Raw genomic sequence first — 18,362 nt, forward strand, 5'->3', positions numbered from 1 at the left:
TGACAGGGCCTCACCACCCTCACAGGGAGAATTTCTTCCTACTAAACCTACTCTATTTTGGTTTTAATCCATTCCCTCCTGTCCTGTCACTCCAGGCTCTTGTAAATCTCTCTCCATCTTTCTTGCAGGCTCCTTTCAGGTGGTTGAAGGCCACAATTAGGTCACCAAAACCCCTTCTCTTTTCCAGTTTGAACTGTTCCAATTGGTTCAGCCTTTCCTCTTAGGAGAGGTGCTCCATCCCTCTAATTAACCTTGTGGCCTCCCCAGAACAGATCAATGTCCTACTGTGTCAAGCTTGAGACTTCTTCAGACTTTGTTTTTAGACCAATACTTACCCAGACTTAGATATTGGTTCTGCTTATCTTTCACTTCACTCTTGAAGTCTGCACTTTTTATATGTAAAAATAACTGGGTGAAAAAAATTCTTAACATGATCTAAAGTCAATGCTCCCTCACTTAGCAAACGTCTCTGCCTGGTATCTGTCAGGCTGGAGCCCAGAGATCTGGAAAAAGAAGTAAAAACATGACAGCTGTTGGTTTCCTTCAGTCAGGAGGAACTTCTTGATGGGCCAATGTGTTCAGTCCTTGAGTGATGCTGCCATTCACTGAAGTGCCACATTTTCACTTGTTGCCTAGTGATGGTTACAATAACTGTAAACTTCCTTCGAAGGAAAAGATATTTTCATGAATGCAAATGGGTTGCTTATTTTGGAAGCTTTGGAATACGGGAAGGGTTTTTCAGTTTTGTGTTTGGGGTGGTTTTTTTTTTTTGTTTTTAATTTTTCCTGTGAAATCAAGTCCACTTTGTTGCCTTTCTGACCTGAAGGCTGGTTTGTCATGTAAATAAACATGTCAAGAGGGCCCATCAGCACATCCTCCTCCAGTCTGACTGCCTGGATGGTACAGCCAGGAGTCTGTTGTCAGACTGCAAACTGAGCTGGGAAATCATTCAACCGGAGCCTTAACTAAACCCTCCCGAGTTATGTGCCTCAGTTGGGACATCTGCAGAAAATGAACACATCTTGAGAACAGTCCCCAAATACCTGAATGTAACAGCTTTAATATCTCTGATCAGTTGAATGTGGCCTGCAAAGTCTCTCATTTGGTTGAGATTCCTAAGTGATCTCAGAGGAAGCTGTTATGGGAATGTGTACAATTATTTTCTTATTGGTTCCTGATGGATTGGGAAATCTTCTCTTGGCTCTGCAGCTTTCAGCCACTTGCTAAGATCCAGAGTTCTGTGTCAGTACAGAGCACAGCCCATGAAGGAAGGGTATACTGGGACATTCCTGAATCTATTCCACTTCCCATTCACTTCCCAAGAAACCTCCCATCTCTTTGTTCACCTTCGGTGTATGCCCTGTCATCAGTTGTGTTTCTGCTAAGTCTAGCAAAGCTTTATTGCAGACCACCCCAGCTGCTGAAATTGTATGGTGGTGTTATCCTTAACTACCTTGTAAGCGACAATTTGAAGGTCATGGTCAGTGGGTCACTGGTCAGGTTTCCCAGAGAAGCTGTGGCTGCCCCACCCTGGAAGGGTTTAAGGCCGGGTTGGATGGGTCTCTGATCAACCTGGTCTAGTGGAAGGTGTGCCATGGCAGAGGGTTAGAACGAGATAATGTTTAAGGTATCTTCTAAGCCAAATCATTCTGTGATTCTATGATGTGTTTTATACCGATGCCTTAAGTTTTAGCTTTCATGTTTTTCAGATTCTGTGCTGCTCAGGGGTGTAGGTCTGAGCCTCATATTAAGTGTCAGTCAGCTCTCTTCGCAGAGTAGGGAGACAAAACAAATCCTTTTCCTGCTGGAGACCAAGGACAATTTTCAGGCCCAAAAGCACAAACAATGGTGAACTGAAGGGAGGAACAAGAAGGATGGGACCTCACAACCTGAAGCTGTAATTGGACAATTAAACCCTAATATGCAAATGGACCAAAACTTATAAAAGTGTAAGACCTTGTGACGGGTTGTCCATTTTGTGACCATTTTGGGTCCACCTTGAGTGTAGCCCTGACCAGACCCTGTCCTGCCCAAGGTGTATCCTAGGGGCCTTTCATAAATATCTATTTTATCCTTTGGCTCTGTCCAGTGTCTGTCCCAGGTCAGCCTTCCCAAGGCATCAATACCACTCACCTTTCCCTGTTTATCCGGACTGCAGCAGGCCTGGCCTCCATTGAATAATTCTCTGGATAGGGTTGGACAGCCTCGGTTCCATGTGAGGCACTGCTTGGTGACCTCTGCTGTGACAAAGTTTTTGGGGCCAGGTTGTGGGCTTCTGTGATCTCTTACTGGGCTCGTTCTACTCGAGATAACAAGCAGCACAAAAATTGCAGGAGCTTTTGTGTTCCTCTCCTCCTCCTGCTCTCTGTGAGTGTGATTTTTTGTGTCATCCCTTTATGGCTCTCACATTTAGCTCTCTTGCTGGCAGTGCTGGTAAGACAGCACATGCTGGTTTACAAGGAGAAGAGTGATGGGCGACTGTACACTTGCAAATTTCCTAACGCCTGAAGATTTGTCTGCTGTGTTTGTTTCTGTGTTTGACCCTCATAATGTGATTGGGCTGGTATAATTACAGTTAATGAGCCAGCTAATTTTGTACAAGAAGCAAGGCTCTTCCTTCCACGAGGTTTATTGCCACCCGTAGGATTCTTATCACATCAATTTTATCCAAAGCAGTTTTTGGGAAGTTAGAACTGCCGTGGTCTCAGTTTCTACTAATGCTGCAATTGAGCAGTGAATGTCAGAAAGGCAGAAGCTGCTCAGGTGGGTGGTTTATTTCTGCTGGGAGGTGCAGTTCTCTGCCAGACAGACTGTTTGGGAAACATGGCTTGAGCAGTTTAAGTTAATCAAATGAGCCATTTAAAGCAAAAGAGGTCACACAAGTTGTAAATATCAGTGACTTTACTTGGTAGGTAAAAGATATGATCTTTCCAAGACAGCAAGCAGAAATAAAATATATTTATTTCTGTGAAACCACACCCCCGCCAACCTTATTTTTCCAGTGACAAACTCAGATTGGAACTTCTTTCATCAGCAATAGGACTTGATAACTCAGCTGTGTGATGGAAAGTGAGTTTTGTGTTAATTATAGACAAAAACGGACTTGTGAAAAATGCTGCATGCAAATGAAATTAAGGGATTTATCCCAACTGTTTCAATTCACAAGCTGGATTTGGAAAAAAAAAAAAAAAAAAACAAACTCAAAGTTAATCTTTACTTTTTTTTTTTTTTTAATTTGTAAATTTAAAGAAACATATTTAATTTTTCTGTAACTTGACTGTCTTACGGAATTAAAAAAAAAAATAAAAATGTGTGGAGTGTGAATCACAAGGAAAAGGTTGCCCAGAGAAGTTATGGACTCTCCATTCCTGGAAGAGTTCAAGGCTAGGTTGGACAGGGCTTGGAGCAACCTGGAACTGTGCAAGGTGTCCCTGCCCATGACAGCAACAAGATGATTTTAAGGCCTCATCCAATCCAAACCATTCCATGGTTCTCTGATGCTAAGAAAAGCAAGTGTACTACAGGAAATTTTCTGGAATTTCCCATTCAAAGTTATTTGAGCTGCTTTGCTTTGTAAGTTACTTTCAGAGATTACTTGGTGAATTTAAAAAGTCTGACACACCCACAAATTACTTCACAAAAAACCCCTCTTGTTGAAATAACTTTTTTTTTTAATCAAAAAAAGAGGGAAATGGGGGAAAAATTATTCAGGTGTGTTGCCATGATATAATATCCTCACATGTGCTAATTTTGTGGGTTTAAAGGAAGAGCCTTGGATTGATTATCCCAGGCCATCCGAGATCATCATATGTGAATTAAGGACAGCTTGGATGGGTGACTGAGAGTGTGCAGTGGTCACTGGGTCCAGAACATGCACCCTCAGGACACTCTTCATAGGCTGACCCTTCTTCTGGGGCAAACATCAGCAATCTGAGGCCACTTGTCACTGTAAAAAAGAACAACAAATTGCTTTGCAGATGCCAATGTGATGATATTCCTGCACTCTGCCACTTAGCACTGAGCAGATGGTAGGAGGTGCTTCATTCTCTGTCAGGACGTGTTGTTTTCCGACAGATACGCACAGGAAAATGTTTGAATTTTAAATCCCTGAGAGAGGTATCCTGGCAGGCATGGAAAACCTCTGGCAGGGCAGTACCATTTTTCAGCACATCCATATGCAGCAGATACTTGACATTTCCAAGATGCATTTCAAGGACAGTATAAATCATTCAGGAGAAAAAGCGCTGTGAATTTATGCTGGTGTTTGGCCACTGCCCTGTAGCCACTTTTATTCATTCATACCAAGGGGTTTGGGCTGTTGGCTGAAGAAAACCAACAAGAAGAGCTAGTTGTGACATTTTAGGGTACTTTAAATAGCCTTTTCCAGGCCTGCCTGGAAAATGGTGCTGCGTGGTTGTTCAGTGCCTCAGTCCTTACCTCTGAGGGTTGAGATGTGTTTTGTGGAAGAATTAGAGCTCTGCCGAAATCAGATAGGAAGGTAAGTTCTATCTGCCTTTTTTTTTGGAAGCAATAACCACAGCTCCTGATGACTCACAGTGCTGAAAATTGTATTTTCTTGCACCAATCAAAGCCAGTGTGACCCATTTAGCCTGAATTTAACATATGAGCATGATTATTTTATAAATCCTCTCGTGTGCAGAATTTATAACTGGATGTTTACATTGAAGTTTGCAAATTACTAACCCTGAGCCATTTTAAACTTTGCTCTGGAAGAATTGTCATAGTTTTCCTTCCCTTTAACATCCACAGTTCTGTCTCCACTAAGCCTGAGGGTCTTTTGTTCGTGGGATGACACTCACTTAAAACTTTCTAAGTACATGGCAACTCAAATGGGCAAAATTCATTTTCATGCTGAAAGCAATTTCCCTCCAAACTTGGCTTTTAATTAGGAAAGAAACTGCTATGCATTACCAAAATACTCCTTTTTTTTTTCTTCTTCTTTTTATTGTGCCACTCAGTATGCTATATTGATTATTTTTAGCCAGAAGTTGTAGCGATAAAAGAGGGTTAAGCTTATTAAAGTGCTAAAAATAAAAGCATACTATGAAAACCTGAAGGGGCCCATTTTGGTTACTGCCAAGTGGGAGCATTTAAAAATTCTCATTCACGAGCTCACTTTGCTGTCTTTCAAATAGTTTAGCTGAATTTCTGCCTTGTGAAACCAATCCATTCATTGTTGCTGCTGTAAAAATTCAAGTCATGTGAGTGATTCCTTGAAAGATTAGGGCAAAACCCCCACTCCAACCTCTGTCAGTCCAGCAATTTCCCATATAAGACTCCTGTTGGTCATTAGAAGGGCTTCATCTCAGGACACAGAGAAATAGCTGCAATTGAAAGGTACCTCTTGGGGTCATCATTGTTTCCATCTCTGTGTGATAAATGTGTCATAAAATCATAAAAAATTGAATTTAAAGCCTGGCTAGCTCTGTCACCTTCACTACTTCTATTGCAAGACTGTGCTTTAGGTGAAAATTTATAAATATTTTCCTAATTCTCTGATGTATTTTCTGCAAACACCATCTGCTTTGGTGCAGCCCTGTCCCTGAGTTTATCAAAATGTCGACTGCATCCCCTTGGGATTTTTGTTTTCAAATTGTACAATAAATTTGTCACCAGAGTTTGAGGGCAGAAAGTTGTCATGGGATTCAGTTTCTTTGGGAAATTCCAGACTCAGGCCTGGATTATCTCATCTGTTTGGGAACAAACTCTCTGTCCCTCCATCCCAAAGCCAAAGGGACAGGAAAAGGCAGATCCCTCCAGCAGGTTTTTTCAGCCTACTGTAGACTCTTGTCTCTATCCCCAGGTGAGGTACCTGGACAAGGAGCCTGAAAGTGGCCAAGGTGAGGCTGTGAACCACCATTTGTTCATCAAAGAATCACTGAAATATCTGTCAGAGACATATTCATCACTGACTTATTAACATTATTGAATTATTGCTTATTTCTTTATGACTTGAGTCAAATTCTTTTTCCTTTCCTTGCTTTCCTATGTTAATCAGCAGAAATATCTGGTTAAATTGCTTTACATATGTCATTATTGTAGAGTTTTAGAGGTGGTTTGGTGGGTGGGTTTTTTTGTTTGTTCGTTTTAGTTTTCCCCCTGTGACTCAAGATTACAAGTTGCTTCAAAAAATAGAATTTAAATGGGACCTTTACTTATTCCAAGGCTGGTATTCCCCCCAGTGGGAGAACGAGGGAGCAGAAACTTCCACCAGGGCCCAAACTCCCTCTGTAACATCCAATCCACTCATCCAGGAAATGTATCACAGGTCCTTCTGGCATGGGCAAGCCTGGGCTGGGAAAAACAGAGATGTTTGCAGAAACATCTTGCCTAAGGTGTGGCTTTCCCATTCCGCAGGGCACTAAGGGGGTGTGCAAAGTGTTTAATTTTATCTAACGAAGGCAAATCTCCTCAGGCCTCCCTGAAGGCAGCAGAAAATATTGGGTTCCTCTGGAGGGCCTTTTAAGGGAGCTAAATTAAGCTGCTTCTATGATTTCCTTCTTCCCCAGGAGAAGTACAGACAGATTACTCTTGTTTTAGAAGGATATATTTAATACATTTCTCCTCTGTAGCTCCTCTCTGCCTAAATGATTAATTTTCTGAGGCCAATCAGCCTTTAAGAGATGTTGAGCAGTGAAGGGTGTCTGCACTAAGATCCCAGGAAACTTAATACACCAGCAATTTCTTTTACATTGATTAGGCACTTGGGGTTTTACTCTTTTTCTCTTTTGTTTGTGGGTTTTTTTTTCCTTCTCTTTTTGCTTTATAAAAATGTATTTTATTTTGAGTTATTACTATAAGTGCATAATTACGTTAACAGACTTTAACACTGTTTCATTCAAAGATGGCAAAATCTGAATGCAACCACTTTCCACAAATTATCTGCAAACCCTCATTTCTTTGCCCACCACAAAAGTGGTGAGGTTAATTCCTGCTCTTACCTTTCAAACCTTACAGAATAAATTACTTGAATCTTTTGTGGCATGTCTTAATCCAACTCCTGATACTATTAATTGAAGAATTTCCATTGGTTTTATTAAGGATTAGAGAAATCCCTGGAACCTTATTCTCCAATTTCTACCTGAGGCTGAGTTTTCCTGATCGAGTTCATGAACTCTGTGGTGTATTTTGTGCTCAAAACCACCCATTTGATCAAGAAACAGACTGAGGGCACATCCTCTTCCGTTGTGAGCAGAAATTATTGGCTGTACATCTCTTGGGGGACAAGCTGGTCAAGATTTCCAAGATTTCTGCTGGACAAACAAACCCTTTTTTGCAAATTTTATACCATAGCTGTCCTGCTTTCTAAACAGTCAGGAGTCAAAGTTAATATTTGTTTTTGATGCAAGTGGGGACCTGCCAGTTGTGATGGGTGGCTGATAATCTTTCTTTTCCAGTCTCATTTTGATTCCTTGTGTTCCTCCAGGCTTCCCCCAGTGCCAAACATAGCAATGTAGGGTGAGATTCTTCTTCCTTAGTTGTAGATTCCAGCAATTTGTCTCAATCTGAGCCATTTTTTACAGACCTCCAATGCCGCTTGGAAATGTGGTCCAGTGGTTTGTTTAACCTGATCAACTCCTGGGGAGTGGGAGGAATTGCACACCCTGGATTTGCTCTCTGTGATGTTGTCTGATATGATTTGATCAAGAACAGACACCTGGGCATGGTCAATAACCCACAAGGACCCACATGAATCTTATCCCTGAGGTCTAGTATTGGGATAATTCCAGGTGCCATGTCCCTTCTATAATTTAATCCAGTAAATTTCAGTCACTTTCTGTTGAATTCCCTGTCACTCTTCCCATTGATTTCAGAAAGAATGGGATGAGAGGCAACCTCCATCCTGTCAGGGGGCACGTGGAGAGCTGTCAGTCATCCTGCCTCTGACTGATGGGTTGGATGTTCATCAAAATGGGTGTTGGTCCAACTTCCCTGCAGAACTGCAGGTCACAAACAAGAAGCTGCTCCTCTCTTTATGCCCATGAGTGAATTGCTGAAATGCTGTTGGTGTGTAAAACCTTTGTTTTTTTGGTTTGTACCCTGTAATTATCTTCTTTTAACTTGCAGATAGCATTGAAGCCAACATTGAGGCCTCTTCTTCTAACGTAGAATCAGCCAATGAGCAGCTGGCAAAAGCAAGTCAGCACCAAGTAAGTGGGACTAAAAAAAAAATCCTACAAATGCTTTCAGTGATAGTATTTACAGTAAACAAAACACCTGGCAGCTGTGATCCACTGGATTTGTGCTACCTGGAAAGATGATAAGGTATATTCTAAGTAGGAACTAAACTTTATATATATATATCTACATATATATATATATATATAAAACCATAGCACAGTCAATTTGCTTTAGAGTAGTCATTAAGAGATCTGCATATTAAACAGACATTTCCCAGTAGGAAAGTCAACAATTAGCTACTGTCGTTCTTGGAAAGACACCATAAAAAGCACATCATTTAAGTGCATATGTGCTTCTGTTTGGTGTGTTTCCCTATAATCAGGCAACAGTACTTTAACAAAACAACTTGAGTTGTCAAACAACATGATGTGGTTGGTGAATAATGGCTGTGGTGGTGGTGTTCAGCACTTTTCAAAGGCAATTTGAGGGATTTTTTTGGTGAATTGTTTTGTTTTTTCTTCATTGGAGCGAGAATAAAACATAAACACACACACACATGCACACACAAACATTAATCTTTTTGAAAACAGCTTGCCCAGAAAGACCTCTTTGATGGTTATAATTAGTACTTTCTAGAGATGAAGAGGGGTGGAGGAATGAACAAAGAAAAATTTGACTGACAGAAGAAAAACCTGCTAGTTTTCTTTTCTCCTCAAGCATAAATTGTTGTTCATGTGTCTGGAGTTTTGACAAACTGTAGCTGAGGTCCATGAGAGCACATGGTGCCTGTTGGTGAGACCTTGGACACAGTGAACTCAGAATCTCTGCGGCAAACCTCCAGACCAAAGGAGTAAGACTCACAGGCATTTTACTCTGATGTAATGGAGTGATGTGAGTTTAAAATGATCTACAGCTCATTTTCTGGTGAAACACATTGTCCCAATTTTGGGTAATAAGAGTGCGTTTTGCAGAACTTTGATACTGCAGAAAATAAGCTCTGTCTTCAGCTACGTTTTGGTTTTTAATGTGTACATATTCAAGATAATGTGTGTTGCCCTGCATGTAATCCTGCATTCACTTTGAAAATAACTTGTTACATACCACATGAAGTCTAAAATGAAACTGGAATAAATTTAATACTTGACCTGACTGTAGAGTTGATTGCAAAGCTGCAAATGAGTTAATGATGACTTTGGCTAAGAAGGTCAAAGAGGAGTCAGGCAGAAAATGAATGCAGCACAGTCTAAAGGCTCTGCTTTTCTTCAGCTAGCAGGAGCTGCTGGAATAGCCTGCCCAGACAGGAGGTCCTTTTTTCCTCAGATGTGTTCATCAGGATAGAGAAATAGCCAGTTTTAGCGAGGCAACCCCTACCAAGGGCATAAATATGAACTGATTGGTGTACATGAGAAAACAGAGTCTCTCTTGCTCTTGAAACCAGCCCATAATGACAAATATCTCTTACAAAACTTTGGCTGCTAAAGGAAATTGCAGTCCAGGTCTCCTGAGGAGCACAGGGAACTATCCTGTGCCCTTCTGGACATGGATCATCAGAAAAAGTACATGTAAATCCAGCTCACTCTCTGTCACCATGAACAGAAAATTAGGTGAATTTTTGTCAGCCCTATTGGCCTGGGGCTGGTCAAGTTGCAAATGATGCCTTGTGTGTTATGTGCCACAATATCTGCTCATCTTAACACCCAAAGGGACACTCTCCCCATGATGGGACAGTGATCCCACAGCCCTCAGAGATGCTGGGATGAGGAACATTGGGGCCCCTTGCACACATTTGGGAAATGCAGAGTGAGTACAGGTCATCCTTCCTGGTGGTTTGCCTGGTTTTGGATGCTTTGGAAATATCTGGGATGGGTTTGGGAGAGTGATCAGCCAGATGGCCCTGTGGGTGAACTGCTTTTGAGGGACCTGCCAGAGCTTTACACGCTCTAAATTCCATCTGTGTTTCTCAGGGATCAAAGGCACAAACTGTTTCTTAAATCTTACTGAGCAGTTTTCCTTCTTATGTTAAACTGCTAATTCATGAGTGTGTTTGCTTGTTACTTATGTTACAGAGTGATTATCCTGTAAATGCAGGCTGGCTTACAAACATTTGTTATTTATTACTGTTTATATGTATATAAACGCGTGCATGTGTGTGTGCAATATTTTTATTAGTCAATGTAGTGTTTTTATTAGTCCATCAACAAATGTACACATAAATTGAGAAATCAGAAATGTCAACACCGCTGAAACATTCAAGTTTAAGACCTTCTGTAGAACTTAATGGAGGGATTTCTGTCAGGAATAATGATTCAGTGGCTGGTTATTTAGCACAATATTTGCATGTAACCCATGCAGTCACTTCAGCAATACAACTTGGACAACCAGTCCCAACCAGCACATTAACATAACAAAGAACCAGTAAATAGTTTTTTCCTTAGCTACTACAAAATAAGACATTTAGGTTCCTTGAAGTGATAGAAATGTTAAAAGAAATGTAAATATCTTCACAATGAGCTCCTTTGTCTGCATTTTAAATTTGGTGAGGTGCTCCTTCCTCTTGAAATGTGTGTGCTAACAGCAGAGTTTTATTACTTTGAGTGGATTCTCATGTGCCCCATCTAAACTCTAAAAGATAAGTGGGAGCTGTCAGAGCTTTGGGATAATTATATATATGTAAAATCAGATTTTTTTTCTTCCATTTGAAATCATAATTGAAAAATAATTGTTTCTGCTTAAACTTATTTTTACTACAAGTCACAGTTAAGCTGGGCCAGTGCATTATCTCTGGGAACACACAGGGTCAAAATGCAGATGAAAACAATGACAGTTGAATATTAGTACAAAAAAGAGGCCCTTTTTTCCATATGAAAACCCTGTTGGTCACAGAAATATGATAATTTTACTTTTTTATCCTACTTTCACTAGAAATCTGAGTTTGAAAAATGACTGAGAGGCAGACAAATCTGGCAGGGAGAAGCCAGGAGAAGTTATCTCCTGACCTGGTCTTGTTTCAGTGTCATTCTTTTCAGTGGGGGTCTCATTTCTCTTGGGTCTTGAGCAGGAATGGTGACTCCTGCCATTCATACCAGATGTGCCTCTTGAAATTTCTTTGTGCCTGCCCCCAAAGAAAATTATTCATCCCACCCTTCTCAAAACACCAGTTTTAACTTGGGTCAAATTGCTCTCTGGAAGAGAGGGAGTTATTGGACCAGATGTGAGTGTGTTTGGTGGTGATGTGTGTTTAAGTGTCTAAACCTCCTTTCTGTGATTCATGAGGCGAAATTGCTTTCAGCACATCTTATCTCACAGAAGATGTCTGACTTAGGTAGGTCTGGTGGCTGCCTCTTAGGACAAGTTTGTGCTTTCCTTTGTCCATTAAATTGAGATTATATCAATTATACCACAAATATTTCATGGAAAATTAATCCCATGCCTACCACCTGTCTCTTTATTGGGAAAAACAGAGTATCTAGACAACCAACCTGCCCTTGAGGTTTATTTAGGTGTGTTGGACATCACACTAAAGGGATAGCTGTGTGGTGATGAACACTTTTACTTTGCTCGGTTTGCTCAGAGCTTCCTGCAGGTGGATTGAGAAGAAGGAAAACAAACCAATGCAGACTCCTGGGGTACACGTTAAACCAGTTGCTCTTTTTTTCTTATGCAAAGTTTGGCCTAAGTTCAGCTTGGCCTTACTGACTGAAGGCCTCTGTGTGCTGACTGCTGAAGCTAATTTGTTTTGGATGAGCTGCCTGTGTTGCTCTGATTAATGCCGGTTGCTTTCCTTCCCTATGTCCGCTGTGGAAGTCAGGATGGTTTGGGTTCACTGGCATTGCAAAGGCAAACAGCAGGGCAGTGACCCACTTGTGTAGTCTAAGAACAGTGAGGTTTTTTCTAGTAAAGAAGCAATTCCTGGCTCTGGCTTTCATGGGTACACAGAGGGGCACTTTGAAGGCTGGAGCTCTGAGGAAAGAAAGCCTCCTTAATCTGTGATATTTGCAGAGATCTTATTGCCTGGGGACCACTGATAAGGGACTGTCTTCAACTTTCACTCAAATAACTCATTGGTATTTCAACAACAAAAGAAAATTTGAGTTTCAAAAATCACCTTCTCAGAGTCTTTGAAATTTTTTGGCATGGTAGCCTCCCAAAGGACTTGTTGCCTATAAAAATCGTGACAATGAAGATCATCTCCTCCTCTTCACTATGGGTATGCTCTAAGACCTTGTATTTTGCTGCCACTAAATAATTTTTACCTTAGTTTTATAATTAAGAGCCAGCTGGCAGCATGATTGCACCCTGATATGTGTAGCAGCCATCCAGCAACAGCAAAGCCATGGGGGACCAGTGAGGTTGGATTATCCTGATGGAAATTGAGGCCATTTCCCCTTAACCTGTCACTTTTTACCTGGGAGAAGAGACTGACCCCCACCCGGCTACACCTTCCTTTCAAAGAGTTGTAGAGAGCAAGAAGGTTTTCCCTGAGCCTCCTTTTCTCCAGGCTGAGCCCAACCCCAGCTCCCTCAGCTGCATCATTTGGATCCCTCACTTCAAGAAAGACATTGAGGTGCTGGAGCATATTCAGAGAAGGGCAACAGAGCTGGAGAAGGACGTGGATGAGAAACGGCTGAAGGAGAATTTCTGCTTAGAAGGAGTTGTCCAGAATTGGAATGGGCTATCCAGGGAGATGGTGGAAACACCCTAGAGATGTTCAAGAAATGACTGGATGTGGCACTTGGATGACAAGGTGGTGATCAGACAAGGGTTGGATTCGATGGGCCAATAGGCCTTTTCCAACTTAAATAAATCCATAATTCTGTGATTCTGTGATCTCCTAGGACAAGAAAAGGCTGGGTGCTCATTTGGCAGATTTGTGACAGAGATGTAACATCACCACTGCAACATAAACAATCAACCTTGTGTTGCTGTTTGTTCATGTCTGTCACCACGATGAGCGTGGCTGAGTTTGCAGCTCCTCTGGGTAATTAGCACTTGGAAGTTTCATTTGGGGGATTACAGAGCTATTCTTCCTTCCTGCCTGTGAAAGTGATGGCAGCTGAATTAAAGCAGCAGTAGGAACTCAGGGCTCTGTAAGGACTCCAAGTCAAAGCCATTACTGAAGTGACTGTTTAATTACATGACCAAGCCTTAATCCTCCTCTTCAGCAGAATAAAGAAGCTTTGCCACCATACAGAGTCTTCATGGCTCTGCACCACAAACTCCAGTAAGGAGAAGAAGTCCTGCATGAATTGCTTGAATCTCTAAAACCAATTTGCAGACCCTCTCCACTTGCTTTCTCTCAGTCCACAGCAAGACATTCACACCAGGTCAGTTCAGGAACTTCTGCCTGGGTTTCCCAGTCAGACTGAATTTCTTCACCTTCAAAGCAGTTTCTCCCCCATAGCACTTGTGTTTATTCCACTCCTTCCCTCTCCCGTCAAGCCATTATTTTTTTTTTTATTTTTGCTGCCAATTGCAACCTCCCAGTCCTTCCCAGCTGAAGCATGGCTGCCAGCACCACTGCTGCCTCAAGCATTCCCTTATAATGATCCCAGTAATCTGCTTGCCCAGGTTGCTCAAAACCTCCCCCATATGGATGTTTGCCTGTAATTCCTGTCAGATGTGCCCCATTGTGGTCTGTATTGCTACAGAGCCTTGAAGCAAATCCTTGCTGATGCAGGCCTGTCCCTTCCTTCAGGCTCCCTTTGTCTTGGCAGCATGGTCTGGGCAGCAAGCAGAGCTGTCTGGGGCAGTGCTTTCAGTGATTAAATTGAATCACAGGATCATTTAGTTTGGACAAGGCTACTAATATTATCCAGCTCAACCATGAACCCAGCACTGCCAGGTCCACCACTAAACCATGTCCCCAGATGCCACATGTTGATGTGTTTTTAAATGCCTCCAGGGGTGGTCACTCCACCAATTCCTTGGGTAGCCTGTTCCAGTGGTTAACAACCCTTTCAGTGGTGAATTATTTTCCTAATATCTGATCTAAACCTCCCCTGGCACAACTTAATGCCATTTCCCTTTAACCTGTCACTTTTTACCTGCGAGAAAAGACTGACACTGACCTGGCTACCCCTTCCTGTCAGGGAGCTGTAGAGAGCAAGAAGGTTCTCCCTGAGCCTCTTTTTCTCCAGGCTGAGGCCCCCCAGCTCCCTCAGCTGCTCCTCATCAGAATCGTGCTCCAGCTCCTTCATTAGCAACACTCAGTTGGGATAAAACTTCTGCCTCCTTTTTTTGCCTTGTTCACTGGCTCCCTATGAACAGCAGGTTGAGTTTTCAGATTTTTTCAGAGTACTTCATCTTGAAGCAGCTTCTGTCTTTGCCTGCTTTTTCTCTGTATTTTAATGCAGCCATTTACAAAACAGCTGCTTTCCATGGGAAGCAGTGTTCGAGTCAGCGCCAGTCCGTGTGATAAATGAACTGTGTGAATGCAGCAACTTAACCTCAGCAAGGTCTGAGCCACAACATTTATTTAAAACTCTCTTTGTTTTCCGTAAATAATGGATCTGTGTGATCAAATATTTATTAAGAAAGGGGTTGTTTAGAGCTTTTGGATGTCGTGCAGTTGTGCGTTCCAGTGTGTAAAAGAAAAATCTTTCAGGCCATTTTTAATCACAGCAGAACATCTTTTCATTTGTACCATCCAAAAGGGAGAGATTCAGGTAGTAGCTTAGTAATTTTTTTTTTTTCCTTTATTGTAAAAGACCAACTGTGACATTTTTGGGAGGAAAAAAATATATCCACCATGAGCTCATTTTACATTTAAGCACAAACCATTCAAGAAGGAAGTGATAGGGGCACGAATAGAGAAGGAAAGGAATCCAGAAGAGGCCATGAACATGATTTGAGGGATAGAGCACCTCTCCTGTGAGGAAAGGCTGAGAAAATTCTGATTGTTCAGCCTGGAGAAGAGAGGACTCCAGCATGAACTTACTGTGGCCTTTGAGGTGCATGGAGGGGGATACAAGACAATGGGGAATGACTTTAAACTGGCAGATTACATGTTCAGATTGGATATTAGGAAGAAATTCTTCCCTGAGGTTGCTGAGGCCCTGGCACAGGTTGCCCAGAGGAGCTGTGGCTGCCCCATCCCTGGAAGTGTCCAAGGCCAGGTTGGACGGGACTTGGAGCAACCTGGGATAGTGGAAGGTGTCACTGCCCATGGAAAGGGTTTGGAACTTGATGATCTTTAAGGTTCCTCCTGACCCAAACCATTCTGTGATTTGGTGTGATAGGAAAGACTTGGGAGCAAGTTTAGTAGTGAGCCATTGGTGATCAATCTGTTTTCTCTGGTGAGAAGATGAGTAGGTAGGACACAGATTTTAATGACTCTTCACCTTGGTAGAATGCAGCACTGGGGCTGTTCCAAGTCAAGAATATTTTTATTTTAAGAATATCAGTTACACTGATTGTGGTGGCCTGCATTCAGTATCTCAAAGGCAAGAATTTTCTGTTTGAAAGCTCTGAACAAGTCTGATCTGTGACAAGTCAGAGAAGGCAGAAGGAAATCAGACTGTCTTTTGTTTTTCTAATTCATTTGTTTAACAGAATCTCTTTCCAGGGTACAATTTCATTTTGAGGGGTCAGAGATTAAAAAGCAATTTTCCCTTGCTAGCAGCAGCATAAACTAGTGAGTAACATTTCTCTTAATGGCCTCATTTAACAGAGGAATGAATGGAAATCCTTGGTTACTGACTGGAAAACCACACTTAGACTCTTCTTTGTGCCCAGTGGCAGCACATATAATAAATTGCTCTGCTCAAAGGTCAAAGCTTTGAGAAATTGTATTAAACTTACCTCTTAATGGGCTAGGGATACCAAGGAGTTAGGAATATTATCACTGGAGATGCATACCTACCTGGGATCCATGGAAATGAGGAACAGAATTTAAGTATCCTTGAGTCCCAGCTGTGTAGCCTGAAGTGTTATTGCACTGGGCTGTGAGCTTGTCACATCTCATCAAGCAGCAAAATGGTCAGGGTTGGTCAGTGTTTGCACTGGAAACCTCTGCTGAAAATCTGCCCATGCAGGCAGCAGTGTTCTCCTGCTCAGTTTCCATTTCTGGTGCAGGGACACTGCCCGGGCAGTGCCACCATTCCTCATGTATTTCCTGTAAAGTCATTAAAGTGTCATTGAGTCAGAGGAGGCCACAGAAGGGTTGGAGACCCTCTGCTCTGGAGCCAGGCTGGGACAGCTGGGGGTGTCCAGCCTGGAGAAGAGAAGGCTCTGGGGACACCTTAGAGCCCCTTCAAGTGCCCAAAGGGAATGGACAGGAAACCTGGAGAGAGAATTTTAAGAAGGGCTTGGAGTGGCAGGACAAGGGGCAATGTCTTTAAACTGACAAGGAGTCAATTTATATTAGATGTAAGGATGAAATTCTTCACTGTGAGAGTGAAGGCCTTGGCACATATCACCCAGGGAAACTGTGCCTGTCCCATCCCTGGAGGTCTTCAAGGCCAGGTTGGATGGGGATTGGAGCAACCTGGGATGGTGGAAGGTGTCCCTGCCCATATTGGGGGTTTGGAATGAGATGATCTTTGAAGTCGCTCCCAACCCAAACCACTGAGTGACTCTAAAGATGCCACATTGGTTTTGAAAGGCACAGTGAAACTAATAGTTGAATTCCACTCTGGAGATTTATATTCCTGTTTCTGTGTCGTGATTTTTTAAACTTGATTTACTTGATGAGCAGCAGTTTAACAGTCCATCTTTCCACAGGGACAGTGTAAGGGACCTGCAGTCAGTATGGCGTCATCTCATCAGACTTGATATTGAAAATTTAGGCAGCTGGAAGAAAACAGGCTAAGCTTCCTTTCCCAGGCCTCTGGAAGATTGTTCATCCTGTTTCTCTTGGATATTGTACCTCAGTCTGTGATGAACAGTGCCCAGGAACTGAACATCTTGCTTTCATGCTGATAGACAAGTACCTTCAAAAAACCACTTTACTAGACAGGGAGAGTTTGACTTCTTTGCCTAAAACCTAATATTTAGTGTCCTTTTGTACTGAGTAGGGAATCCTGCTGCCTTTCTGGCTTCTGCTATGGAAGACTGTTGTTCCTCCCCAAATCACATGTCACCTGTGCCAGCTGTGTTTAAGTTCTGCAAAGAACCTGGGGCATCTCCAGTGGTCAGGAAGCAGCTGAGAAAGTAAACACTTATTCCCCTGTTGTGCTTTAATAACTGCATTGACCACGAAGGGAAAATGATATCTAAGGTGAAAAAAGCTACAGAAAATGAAATTGCTTTTATTTCCATTTTGACAAAGCCTGGAAGCACTTTAATCAAATGTGTTTTCCATATTCCTGAAAGAAATCACAGGCCTGGTAGGACACCTTTGTAGCACAGCTCTCAGGTCGTGGCCTGGCACTATCAGAAGTGGAGAATGGGAATTGTTACGTTCAACTTGTGCTCAAGAGGAGAAAAGAGAGTCAGTTATAGCCTTTCTAAATCTGGCTTCAGCAACACGCAAAGCTCTTGGACACATTTTGAAATGAGGAATGAAGTGCAAGGAGTTCTGCATGGGGTGGGACAATCTGGGATTTCATTTCACTTTGAAAAAAGCACTGCAGATCTCTTTGTGAGGAGGAAGGATTTCCTTTGATAAAAGGACACTTGACTTCCTGGTCTTGTGTCAAAAAATAGAATCGATGATGGGACTTGGAGAGATGGCCTGTTTGATAGATGGAATTTAACATCATGAGAGAAAGAGCTTTAAAGAATGGGTCTATACATATTAGTTATAATAGTTGTGCTAATAATTATAATAGTTGTGCTAATAATGGTGCCTTGTTTGCTCCAACACATTCGACAAATGATCAATAAAGTGATCAAGGAAATCTTCATGGCTCAAAGAGGAGAGGGAGATGTTGAGATGCAAAATTCCTCTGGGCCCCATCCACACAGGCCCAGGGGTGCTCAAAGATGTTAGGGCTAAATTAAAACCTTCAGAGAAATTAAATACATGAATCCACACAGACATGACATAGAAATGAGGAATTAAATGAGGAATGAAAAGCAAGGAGTTCTGTGTTGGGGGGGCAGTAATTTTGGGATTTCATTTCACTTTGAAAGAGTCACTGCAGATCATTCTTTGTGAGGAGAAAGGATTTCCTTCGACAAAGGGACACTTTACTTCTTGGTCTTCAGAGAAATATTTTCTATAATTCTATCACATGGAGGTTGTCCTTGTTTAGAAGATTTGTAGGAGAAGCTTGTTC

The 18,362-nt window shown here is 42.1% G+C and overlaps 1 protein-coding gene across 8 annotated transcripts in view; it reads left to right on the top strand.

Annotated features, from left to right (window-relative positions):
* The window catches only part of TSNARE1 (t-SNARE domain containing 1), a 458,033-nt gene that overhangs the window by 278,848 nt on the left and 160,823 nt on the right, over window positions 1-18,362 (top strand). For all 8 annotated transcript variants that reach the window (XM_066175258.1, XM_066175253.1, XM_066175288.1 and 5 more), the window contains one exon: window positions 8,089-8,171. In XM_066175258.1, the coding sequence (XP_066031355.1) occupies window positions 8,089-8,171 (83 nt within the window). The remainder of the gene's footprint in view (window positions 1-8,088; window positions 8,172-18,362) is intronic.

This window comes from Chamaea fasciata, unplaced genomic scaffold, assembly GCF_029207755.1.
Source record: "Chamaea fasciata isolate MVZ Bird 193981 ecotype frontalis unplaced genomic scaffold, bChaFas1.0.hap1 SCAF_1, whole genome shotgun sequence".
NCBI lineage: Eukaryota > Metazoa > Chordata > Aves > Passeriformes > Sylviidae > Chamaea > Chamaea fasciata.